Source organism: Durio zibethinus, chromosome 12 (assembly GCF_047325235.1).
Source record: "Durio zibethinus cultivar Kanyao isolate XHJ-2024 chromosome 12, ASM4732523v1, whole genome shotgun sequence".
NCBI lineage: Eukaryota > Viridiplantae > Streptophyta > Magnoliopsida > Malvales > Malvaceae > Durio > Durio zibethinus.
The window spans coordinates 25584323-25596765 of record NC_143173.1 but is presented as its reverse complement, the minus strand read 5'-3'; the positions used below and the strand labels follow the sequence as shown (position 1 = coordinate 25596765).

Sequence of the window (12443 nt, the reverse complement as noted above, 5' to 3'; positions counted from 1 at the left end):
GCTAAAAATGCACGGTGATTTAAAAATTAATAAATAAATAAATTGCAATTTAATCTAATATATATCAAACTAGAAAAGAAGAAAAGGGTACATGTTTGGTTCAACATATAATGCTTGCCTTTTTATGTTTGAATGGTAAAAAATAAAAGGATTATTATGTAAATTACCTCATGTATTATATTCTTTTTAATGTTTGACTCGTAAAAAAACAAAAAGAGTAATAGTAAAATATCTCTTATATTATATATCTTTTTTGTTAATTTGATACTTTAAAAAAATTAAAATTTTATTTTGATATTTTAATTTTCATTTCATCAAGTACATTGATGTTTTATATTATTATCATTAGTTAAGTGATTAACGTGATATTAATATTCAATAAAATTATATAATGTGTAATAAATATTCAATTATCGTCATATTAATTATTGTTATTTTTACAAAAACTTTAAATAATTTTCTTTTATTTTGGTTTTTTAAAAAAATATTAAAATATTAAAAATAAAAAGAAAAGATCAGATAAAGAAATGAAGGGGGAGAGAGAGAGAGAGTAAAGATTAAACAAGCAAGGCAGTGTCGATTTAGCCTTAGGCTGACCAACGACACACTAATATAGGAGGCACATAACTCGTATGATTTGATAAAATATCTATATTTATCAATAAAGGTTAAAAGAATCTACAAAAATAAATTGTGAAAATTAATAAATATTAATATTACATATTTAAATTTTCAAAAAATGGATATCACATTAGCATTTTATTACTCATTTTCATCATATAATAATCCATTTATACATATTTTGTCTTATTTTTGGGTTTTTGTAATCAATTTTTAAGTAATATATATTTCATTTTTTTAAAATAATAAATTATAATTTTATCTACTAATATTTAAATATTTTATAAGCAAATTTATTGATACAATTTAATTTTTATATATTATTAATATAAAATATCAAAAAAATAAATGATCGTCTATCATATGATAATAATAGTATAAAATACAACTAAAGACTAACTAATAAAATACACTTATAACATTTATGAATCGACATGATATGATACATTAGTACTTATATGTCACGTTGTGTTAGTTTATATATCACATGTTGACACTAATTTTTAATGGATTATGTCATATCAGTCCAATAAAGTCAAATTTCTAACCCAACAAAGGACAAATACGAGTCGCACTTGGCATGGCCTATGATTATAGTAATGGGTTATGCCAGGCACAACACATTATTAAGCCCAATAGACAATTGTGTCATGTTATAAGCTGCCCATCGTATTTGATATCTCAACGTCTTCCTTTTGTGTTTTTGTTTTTTTTTTTCTCCCTAATTCTTTCCCTTTTTTATTATTTTTTAAAACTGGAATAAAAAATATATATTTTAAATGTTTTATTTAAATGCTAACTTAGAAAATTGATGATGTGGCAATGATTTGATATTTATACAATGTATCATGATTTTATTGGATATTAATGATATATAAGTAAGTTGACCAATGATGTTGGACTATAAAACCAAAATACTTGATGACATAAAAGTTTAGTTACCAAATTGAAAATTTTATTTTTTAAATATCCAATTGACAAAAAATATATAGTATATGAACCATTTTTATATTTAACCCAAAACAAAATGTTTGTAACATAAAGCAAATATTTGTTTTAAAAACACTTGAAAATTAAGAATTTGACAATTAAGTCCAAAGCATTTTTCATGTATAAAATGTAATGTTTCACTTAATATTCTTATATTGTATTACGTGTTCATGTTCAATATTCAAATTCATAAATTTCTAGTATTTACTTTTACTTTATACTATAAAACTATCTCAAATTTTTTTATGGATATACAACCAAATTTTTAAAACATACAGATAACACACACACACAAAAAAAAAAAAAAAAAAAATTTTAATTTTAATAATTTTAATCTCTCATAATTTTAATAATAAAAAACAACAGCAAAAACCAAACAGAAATAGGATTAGTATTTTAAAAAAAAAAAAACAGCTTATTAATTATGTCTTCATTTATGGGCCAATAAATTTAAGTTGCTGGACCTGGACCATTCTGTTTCATAATCATAAGGCCGGTAACAACGTTGGACGGTTTTGATTGTGAGTTGGTGTGACCAGTTTCTTAATCTTATGTGGGTTGTCTGATCGGATGGCTCACAATGTTTGTTAAAGATGAAAAAAAAATTATAATTTTAAGGGCCCAACCGGGTTCGAACCGGTGACCTCTTGATCTGCAGTCAAATGCTCTACCACTGAGCTATGGACCCTTGTTATTCAAGGGGTGCATTAGTTTTTCCTAATGTTCTTAACTTGCCTCTGGATTGTATCGCTTCGTCTAGCTTTGCAATGCAAACAATTTGACCGTATGGCGCGATTTCACCAATTATTTTGCTGCAGCATTGAGTTCCTGTCCCTAATCACCCCTTCTTTATTTTTTTTCCAAGTTAATCACTTAATTTTTTTATTTTGATTTTTTATTTAAAAGTTATAAAGTAAGTTACTTAATTTAATATAAAAATTTAATTATTATATAGTAAATGAATGATAAATTTTAGTATTTATTAATAAAAATATTTGATACAAAATAATTTAAAATTTTTTAAATAATATATTAATATTATAAACATTAAATAATATAAAACTTTTATTTTATGTAATTTTTAGTTTAATATTTTTAATGATTATATTTTTTATTATAATTTCTCTCACTGGTATTGTTATTTTTATATCTAAATACATACTTTACATTTTAATTTTATGACTACAACATCAAATCTTATTTCCATCATTATTTTTAATTTTATCATCCGTTTAAAATTGATGCTTAGATGCATGATCTGAGGACATTTATAATTTCAGTCAAATATTTGTCATGTTTTTGCAACCAGCCTGCCTTCGTTAAAGGATTATAAGGTTGGTCAAACCATGCAATCTTGAGTGGCCTGGCTTCAATGTAGGATTCCCCTGGGAAGTAAGACGACTTGGAAGAGATAGGACACGAGTGAAACTAAACTCTAAAACTGCATTTCAAATTATTGATTTTTAAATCAGTTATATTATTAGAATTAATGATTGAAAGTTATAAATTCGAAAAAATTTACACGCATTCAGCTAGATAAATATTAAGAGAAAAATTCAAACAAAATAAACAATACTCTATGGGGTTGTTTTGGCCAACTCCAATATGCCTGTTTATGCAAAAAAATAAAATAGAGAACAAGGGACCATTAGCCTTGTTTCCCAGTTTCCATGGGCCAAGACTATAAAACAGTTTAAACGCCATTTCCCATTTTCCATGGCCGAAGCCCCATCTTTTCTTTTTCTTTAATCTCTGAAAAACACTCTCAAAAAAATTATTTTTAAGTTCAAAATCAAGGTTCATGTTTTGTACTTTAATTAGAGGTGAGAGCAAAAGAGATTGTTTTCTCATTATACATATACAAGCTAGCCGCTAAAAACTTCAAAATCTGGGTGTGCTTGCCACTGTTTAATTCTGCTGTCACCTCAACTTCCCCATATCCTTCTCTTTCTCCCACTGAGTATGTTGGTTGACAAGAACATGTTTTTGGGATCCCTCTCCATCCAACGTTAATAGCTGCCTATAGCTTTGACTGTGGCATTTGATCATCTGCATGCATGGGTAATTAATAAGCTGACCGAGTAACTGACCTACGTCTTCCTTGACTAAAATAAGAGCAGCCCTCAACATGATGGGCAATTGGAACTTGGAACCTGACTGCTTTGGTGCAAAAGTTAACAGACAGCCAACTGACAGCAGAGTACTAGATTTTTAGTGTCAGTGATAATATTAAACCTTGATTATATATATATATATATAAGAAATAACAGCTCATACATGGGCAACTGCCTGCTGGGAAAGGAAAACGCTTTCCAGGTTCTGATCAACTGGTGGTGAATTTATTGCATTTGATCAATCATACAGCCACCGCCCTCAAATATACCATTGCATTTGATCAATCGTACAGCCACCGCCCTCAAATATACCATTTTGGTACAGCTAAGGTTGTCGCTTTCAGGCTATTCCTTGGATATATTATTCGACCCAATAGGTTCTTCATTCCCAACTTTTCTTTCATATGTAACAGAAAGTTGGTAGATAAAGATGCCATGCATGGTTTTGGTTTTGGTTTTGGTTTTGATTTATCGGTTAGCAGCTTCATTCCAGTCCAGTTTTTTCTGTTAGGTTAAAAAACTCAATCCAATTAAACATCAATGGAAACAAATTAAATAATTAATAAATCATATAAAAGATAATAATTTAATATGATTCGATTTGATCGACTTATATTTACGAATAAAAAATAAGATTTGCTAGTTATAAAAAATTACAAACATACATCAAATTATATCAACCACTCAACAATCAATACTCATATCCTCTCTCAATTTTTTTTAGTCCTATGAAATATTTTCAACCCAAATAAATACATAATCATATACATTCACAAACCATACTTATATAGATTCTTTCATTCTCTTCTAATTTACTCACAAATATAACATTTATACACACCTATAAGACGTACATCTCTAATAATTTTATAAAATATCTATCTCATAATTAAATTATTTTCTTATAACTAATCATATAGATATTTCACTTATTTATAAGAATCATTTTTCTCTTAAATTTTTTTTTGTAAGTATTTTTATCTATTAAATAATATCTAATTAATATCAAACAAATCTCTTATAAGATTTAAGTTACTATTATCGATATTTTTCAAGTTCATTCATCTCACTTGTACCTGTCTTCTTCATTTTTTGATCATCTTTTTTAGATGAAATTTCTGCGTTGGGGACCAAATGGGATCAAGATTGATAGGTTTTGTACCTAAATATTGGTGTTAATGGTTTTGCAGGATATTAATTGAATCAAGACCCTCCATATTTGTGATTTTTTTTTTATATACTAAACTACTTGAGATTAAATTTCCTTTCCCTTTGAATTTTTTTTTAAAAGGCAAAATGGTAGTATTATTAGATTAAATTACAAATCATATGTAAGCTAATTCAATGATATTAATGGTGTTACAAAGGATAGAAGGCAAATACATTCATTTTGTTCTTCTCTTTTAACATAGTAGTTGCTTGTTGCTCGTCACTTGTCATTGTTTAACCCATGTAGCTCGGATTTAACGTGCTCTTCATTTTTTTGGGCTTTACTTTCAAACATTCTTTAGAAAATAATTCTGAATTTCGGTGGATTATTATTCATTATTGAAACAATTTTGCATTTATGAGACAAGAAAAAAAAAAAAAGGTAGGTGGCGTACCTTTATATGAAAAAGCTGAAGCTTGCAATAAATGACCACCATTCCTGGTAAGCCTTGAATTAGTGGTTAAAATGTCTTTTTCTTGGAAAGGACAATGGGAAACATTAGCACAAGCGAAAGCAAAATTAAAGAAAAGGTTAAAATAATTTAAAAAAAACTTAAATTTTATTATTTTATTTAAATAAATTATATTTTTATTGTATTTAAATAAATTTTTAATTTTTCATATAAATTCAAATAAACTATTAAATTTTAATTTATACTTAAATAATTTTTAATGTAAATCAAATTTTTATTAAAAATAAAGATTTATTTAAGTATAAAAAATAGTATAAATATTTATTTAAAGACAATAAAAATATAAAATTTATATGAAAAATTAAAATAATTGAGAATTTTTTTAATATTTTTGTCAAATAAAAATGAGTGATAATTGTTGATGAAACAATTGTTGGGCGGTGACTGATGGACAAAGTATTTATTTTTTAAGGTTTTTTAAATAGTATTTGTTGCAGATATTTTCTGTTGGAATAAATATGAGACAGTTACCCATAAGTTATAATTATGCTCTTATAGTTATAAAATACTTCTAACAATAATCTTTACATCAAGTGAAAAAAATCAGAAAAAAGCCAAGGGTGAGTAAAGCCAAAAAAAAAATGCCTAAGAACAATTTAATTCTCAATAGTTTAAAAAGCAAGAAATCGTACCTCAACAATGTCGAGCAGCTGAAAAATTGAATGATTGGACAACAAAGCAACTAAATCCTCCGACGAAATTATTAATGGACCTCAACTTTACATGCAATTCTAGTACCATATTTCTCTTACCACAATAAAATACAGCATTAGTAAGTACATTTTAAAATAATATACTACATTCCACGTCACTTTATTTTTATAAAAATATTAATATGGTTCTAAAATTATAATAAAATATTTAAAATGATATTTAAATTTTAAAAAAAATTTAATACATATTTAAATTATAAATATAATAATTAATATGATAATCATTTTTATTATAGATAATTTTAAATAAAATATATGACGGATAAAAAATTATCTAAATATTATATTAATTAATAAATTTATAATTTAAGTATTATATTAAAAATATTTAAAACTCATATATAAAATTAAACATTTTATTATAATTTAACAATCATTTATGACATTAACCTTTAACAATAATTTGTGATATTAATTTTTTTTAATAATTAAGAAAGTGAAATCTTCCCCTCCCAAAATTATTAATCTTAGTTTTTATGATTCTCAAATTATTTCTTTTAAATTACAATTTTTAATAGATCACATGATATTATTTTCATCGGATAACACAATTTAAAATTTTATGATTTCAACTTAAAGCTTGAAGTTAACCTTCCATTTTCTATCTTGTGGCATCATTGACATTATCACTTGGTTTTTTTTTTTTATCCAAAAAATTTAGAAGTAGTGGAGGTTACTCCATTTTTAAGGTTAGAGTAAATGGTTAACTTATAAAAAATTTTACATTTTTTTAATAAATTTTTTTTAAATTTATATATCATCTACCAATAAAAAATCATAAATTTTGAGTTTAGATGCTTTGCATTCATGCCCTAAATGGAAAAGGAAAATCTATCGAAATTGTTGGTAAGTATGCTATTGAAAAGTAGCGTGAACTAGAGAAGTTCCAACCTGCAACCTTACTGATATAGTTTGATGGTCGTTGGGAGTATTAACTCCCATTCACCTCCAACATTATACATCTTCGTAAATGCTCAAATGTGCCTACCTACATATCGCCAAACCATAAATACATATCCATTCCTTCCCCTTATTAGTCAATCCTCGTTTGCTCTTCTTTCTCCAGCTTTCATCTACTTCATCTTTCCTTCTTTGTCTGTTGCCACGGTTTCAGAGCTTGTTATTTACTTTTTCTGAGTGATTTGAAGTTGAAGAAGAAATGGTTGGGATCTTTTCGTTGGTGACAGGACGGCCTGGACCAAGTGGGTTTGGTTCTGCATCCACTGCTGAAGAGGTTACGGAAGGAATTGATGGAAGCAACCTGACTGCTATAATAACTGGTGATCAGCTCTGCCCTTTTCTCTTAAATTCCATGGAATTTTTGGATTCACTATAACACAAAGCATATTTAGATTGTTTTTAATCTTGTATGAACTGGGTTTTTCACCTTATCAGCATTTATGTTTTGCCTGTTGTTTGTACTATGATCATTTACATTTTTGCTCGACTTTTTCGTATGTGACATGTCGCATCGTGGCTTCACCTTGTTTTCAAACGTCGCTTTACATGCTACTTCTAAGATATGACATTCAAATCTTCTGTCTCTTAGCTTTCCTTTGTTTACCATTTGGTTTCCCTGCTCTTTTTTTTTTAGTCTTTTGCAGTTAAAAATCGTCTTCTACTAGATGTTCTTTGAAGCTATATCTCATTTGGGTATCGATATTTTTTGTGTTTGTGTGTAAATGCAGGAGGAGCAAGTGGAATTGGGTTGGAGACTTCAAGAGTATTGGCTCTTCACAAAGTCCATGTCATCATTGCTGCAAGGAACTTGAAAGCTGCCAATGAAGCACAAAAAGTTATTCTTGCAGAGGATGAAACCGCCCGTGTAGATGTTTTGGAGCTTGATCTGTGCTCTATTAAGTCCATTACAGCATTTGCTGACAAATTCATTGCTCTTAATCTTCCTCTCAATATCTTAATGTAATCTCTCTCTCTCTCTCTCCCTCTCTCAAGGCCATGCAGGCAGGCCCATGGGTTTCATTTATTTGTTGATTTTAAGGAATTAATCAATAACAAGATTTACCATATGTCTTAGAAACAATGCTGGAATCATGTTCTGCCCCTTTCAGCTTTCCCAAGATGGAATAGAGGTGCAGTTTGCAACTAATCATATTGGTATGTAACTACGTATCAGTATAAATTAATTACACTACATCCCATTAGATTAATCCTTATTGCTTTTTCCTATTCCAATTTACTTTTTCAGGGCATTTCCTCTTGACAAACGGTCTGTTAGACACGATGAAGAACACAGCTAAAGCCACTGGTATACAGGGAAGGATTGTTAACTTATCATCAATTGCCCATAGCCACTGTTATAAAAATGGGATCCGATTTGATCGGATCAGCGACAAAGCTGGGTATGCCAACATCTTGAATCATAATGTTTCATGTTTCCATTATCAGCTAATGGTTTTTCTGCTTTTTTTCTTTCAGTTACAATGACAAAAGAGCGTATGGGCAGTCCAAATTAGCAAATATATTACATGCCAATGAACTCTCTCGTCGATTGCAGGTAAATCTCAGCTCAAATTTCTGTTGTTTTCTCGTCAAAGAGTTATTGTTGCATTGCTAATTTCTTCTCATACCATGATTTTTTTTCTCAACCAAACAGCAAAAAGTTGATAATAAATGGCATTAAATTTTGTGTACAAAGTTGTTGAGCATTTTGGCTTTAATGGTGTGTGCAGGAGGAGGGTGTGAACATCGCAGTCAATTCTGTCCACCCTGGATTGATTATGACGCCTCTGTTTAGGCACTCTTGGTTCCTAATGAGTATGTTCATCACAAATTTCCTTAATGTACCTTTTTTTTTCACCACTTACTCTAATTTATCACCTGCTGCTTCTGCAGATTTTCTGAAGTTCTTCAGCTTCTTCCTGTGGAAGAATGTTCCTCAGGTAACATCTCCATTCAAGCTTCAGAAACTGCATTCTGGGGAATGGATTTCAAGTTCAAAATGAAACGATATTCAACTGATTTCTTTCTCTTTGGTTTCTGTAATCTGTAGGGGGCAGCTACAACCTGCTACGTCGCACTCCACCCACGCCTGAAGGGAGTCACCGGGAAATACTTTGCGGACTGCAATGAGACGACAGCAAGTTCATATGCTAGAAATGAGGATTTGGCAAGGAAACTATGGGATTTCAGCAACAAACTGATTAACTCAGTTTCAAAGCCTTAAATCGAATCAACGGCTCTCCATCCAAATGAAAACTACATTATTATATTATATGAAGACAGAAGCCTAGCTTGTGCTATTCCCTATAAGTTGAAACAGTTGGACTGTACCAGAGTAATTATAACTATAAAAATCTTAAAAAGTGGTATGACTAGAGATGATTTTCACCGTTATCTAATAAATGTTACGAGGTAGTGTCATGCTAGTGTGCATTTTTTCAATGTTTCCAAGGAATAAAATCCTTTCAAAACTCTTATTGATATTCTTTCTCATACTTTTTTTTTTCTTTATTTAAATTTTAAAAAACTTTAATCGTATTTATATTAAAATATCAATATTATTTATACCAATAAAAATTTTAACATTTTACTCGAATAAAAATAAAAAATAAAAAAAAGACTTTTTGAAAAATGATGGTCAAATGAGAGAGGAATTTAATTTCATCTACTTTTTAGTTATGATTGATAAGTTTGATTGAATCAACGATTCATTTATTTATATTTTATAAAATATTAAAATTTTTGTATTTATATTATATTTTATATTAAAATTATCTTAATTTATATCGACATAAAAATATAAAAAATATATTTTTATATAATTATTATTAAAATTTAAAATCGTATTACTGTCATATTATTTTTTTCATATCTCATTCATGCCACTATGTCGTATTTTAAATCACCCGTAGCTCTTGCTGAAACATGTCAAGAACGTGAAAGAGACTAACTCCATGAATGTTTTGACTTCTGAGATAGAGCATTTTGCTTTTGAGCCTTTTTTTTTTTTTTTATCTGTTTTTGGTTTTTTATTTAGTTAGAGACAGGAGAACAACTCCATGACCAAGGAAGAAAACACAAATCGCAACAAGCATAATCACTACCATTGTCAGCAACATGACTGCCGGGCTCATAAAGAATAAGATTTGCAGTCTGTCACTGCATTTTTGGCCAAACAGGTGGCTCGAAACCTGAGAAAAGTTCAGACCAAACATGGACATGTCTCATATAAACAGGGATAACTTAGTATCCTGTCATGCTTAAAATGTAGAGCAATCAAAGCACTGAGCTGTGTATTCAACTCCCCATCACCAATGCCCAGTAAAGCTGCCATGAGAAGTGAGTGTACTACGCATAAGACTGCATTGCCCTAACCTGTATTTTAGCAAAAGCCAGAGGAATATCATTGCCTGACAAGAAGCTCACCCGTAAACTATCAAAGTTATTGACGTTAGGACAGAGGTGAGTCGGGCAGCCGCCGGTGAACGCAAACAGAAGGTTTTACCAACAAGATGAGATTAGATAATATATCATCCAATTGAGCAACACGGTTAATACCAAAATGTTTTCTACAGGAATCTACAATAATTCTGTGCTTAATGAGTGAATGGATATCTCTTATTACGAAGATAGATGGCAGCTTTTTTTTTTTTTCTTTTAAAGAAGACAAAGCTTGAAACAAATTGTTGCAGCAATGGCCTCAACAAGCAATACCAATATACCATACAAAAGGATGCTGTCATCCTGAATAAGCAATAAGAGGAATGATCAAGAGCATCCGTATGTCAAGCAAAGGAGTGATAACTGACATCAACCGAGATACCACAGGAGAACAAACACTGACAGAAGAATCTGCTGATAAACAGATAAGAATAGTACCTAATGTCATACTACAAAGAAACATAATGAACAGCAATTTTATCTTGCTGGTACTTCCTTCCTACGGGGTAAGAATAGCTTATCAGTAGCTGTTGAACATTTTAAAAAGGAAAGGACACTATACTCCTAGCCAAAATATCCATGCCGTCAACTATTAGAACTACTGAATCAAATCCCATGTTGCGTGATTTTTTTTTTTTTGGGGACATTGGAAATGGTGGTGTGCGTATAATTATGTAAAGAAGGAATCGGTTCTTGAAAGAGAACCTCAGAGGTAAGTATTAAAATCAAGCATATCCGGAAGCAAGCATCCAATGCCGGAATGCATTTTCCAACCCCTATATTACACAGAACACCATCTTCCAGACCACAAAAGGTATTTATAACATCTTTTGGTAAACAGGAGGCAACACATACCACTCCATGTTGCAACACCGCTAGTCTGAAAAGATTTCCAACAAACTGCAAATTTTAGGAAAATCAAATTGGGGTAAAAGATTAGTATTTACAATCTTCAACCTTGTCATGGCAAGTTAACATATTCAAAGAAAAGAGTTATTCAGACTAAAAGAATAAGAAAACGACTAGATTGTCACAGCAGAGATCAATGGTTACCTGGTGAAGAGCCAAACATTGCCCAAAATTCTCCATTGAAGTTACCAATCACAGTTCCTTCATGCAAGTTGGTATCTCTAGCATGACAGGGTGCAGTAGAAGTAAGATATGTGCCCTGATAAACCAAAATGGTTAATGACGAAAATCTATCAGTAAACATCATTAAATAAGAAAGATAAATGAACATAACAAGTCTAAAACATACACATACCTCCCCAAGTCATATTATTGAAGCTGCAAAATCAAGGTAAACAGAAACTGGTACCATAGTAGACCTATAACAATAAGATTAAAAGATGTTCAATTTGAAATTTCCATCACAACATGATTGATCATGTTATGGAAGCATTAGAATACAAACAATGCATAAAAGATGAATTAAAACCGAAAATTGCACAAAAAACAGTTGTTCATTTCTATTACCGTTCAAAAACTGAAAAAGAACTTTCAGTTTCAGTTTACTTTTAAAAGTCACTAAGTGAGTAACAAAGAAACCTTATTTACAATATAGACTTCAATTTTACAGCTATGTACAGCCAATAACGAGGAGTTTGGTTGAAGTGAAATTGTGGGAGAGAGGAAGTTGGGTTTGGTTTTGTTGAGAGGATGAGAAGGAGATGGAGAAATGTGAAGTGGGTTTTTGGAAGAAAGCGAGAGTAGAGTAAGGCCAAGGGTAGCATTTGAAACATGTTAGAGGAAGGTTCAAGGAAGGCTTTTGAGTTGTGGTTTGTTTAAAGGAAGGCAAAGCCTCAGCTCTGCATTCAGCTAAGCAACGAGCGAGATTGACGAGACAGATTTGGTGTCACTTCTAGAGCTGTAAACGACTTGAAATGAACGAATCAACGCACTTATGTGATTTGATCCTTCAG

General features: G+C 29.9%; 1 protein-coding gene, 1 non-coding gene and 1 pseudogene across 4 annotated transcripts; 1 reads left to right on the top strand and 2 right to left on the bottom strand.

The window, feature by feature from the left end:
• Positions 1-2227: 2227 nt before the first annotated feature.
• TRNAC-GCA (transfer RNA cysteine (anticodon GCA)) lies at positions 2228-2299 on the bottom strand. Its single transcript has one exon. It is a non-coding gene; the product is annotated as a tRNA-Cys (tRNA).
• Positions 2300-7124: 4825 nt separating this feature from the next.
• On the top strand, positions 7125-9561 carry LOC111297915 (short-chain dehydrogenase TIC 32 B, chloroplastic). Of its 2 annotated transcripts, XM_022892517.2 has the most exons (8): positions 7131-7400; positions 7809-8040; positions 8156-8235; positions 8327-8480; positions 8557-8635; positions 8811-8895; positions 8974-9020; positions 9131-9561. In XM_022892517.2, exons 1-8 carry the CDS (start codon positions 7280-7282, stop codon positions 9302-9304), a joined length of 972 nt encoding a protein of 323 aa, XP_022748252.2. In that variant the 5' UTR covers positions 7131-7279; the 3' UTR covers positions 9305-9561. The 2 variants fall into 2 exon arrangements, with proteins under 2 accessions (XP_089597828.1, XP_022748252.2); XM_089741702.1 differs by having other exon boundaries at positions 7125-7400; positions 8811-9020.
• A 517-nt stretch (positions 9562-10078) lies between these two features.
• On the bottom strand, positions 10079-12431 carry LOC111297916 (uncharacterized; annotated as a pseudogene). Its single transcript, XR_016326306.1, has 3 exons — positions 11786-12431; positions 11575-11689; positions 10079-11421 (listed from the first exon to the last, which is right to left on the bottom strand). The product of XR_016326306.1 is annotated as an uncharacterized LOC111297916 (transcript).
• Positions 12432-12443: the final 12 nt, after the last annotated feature.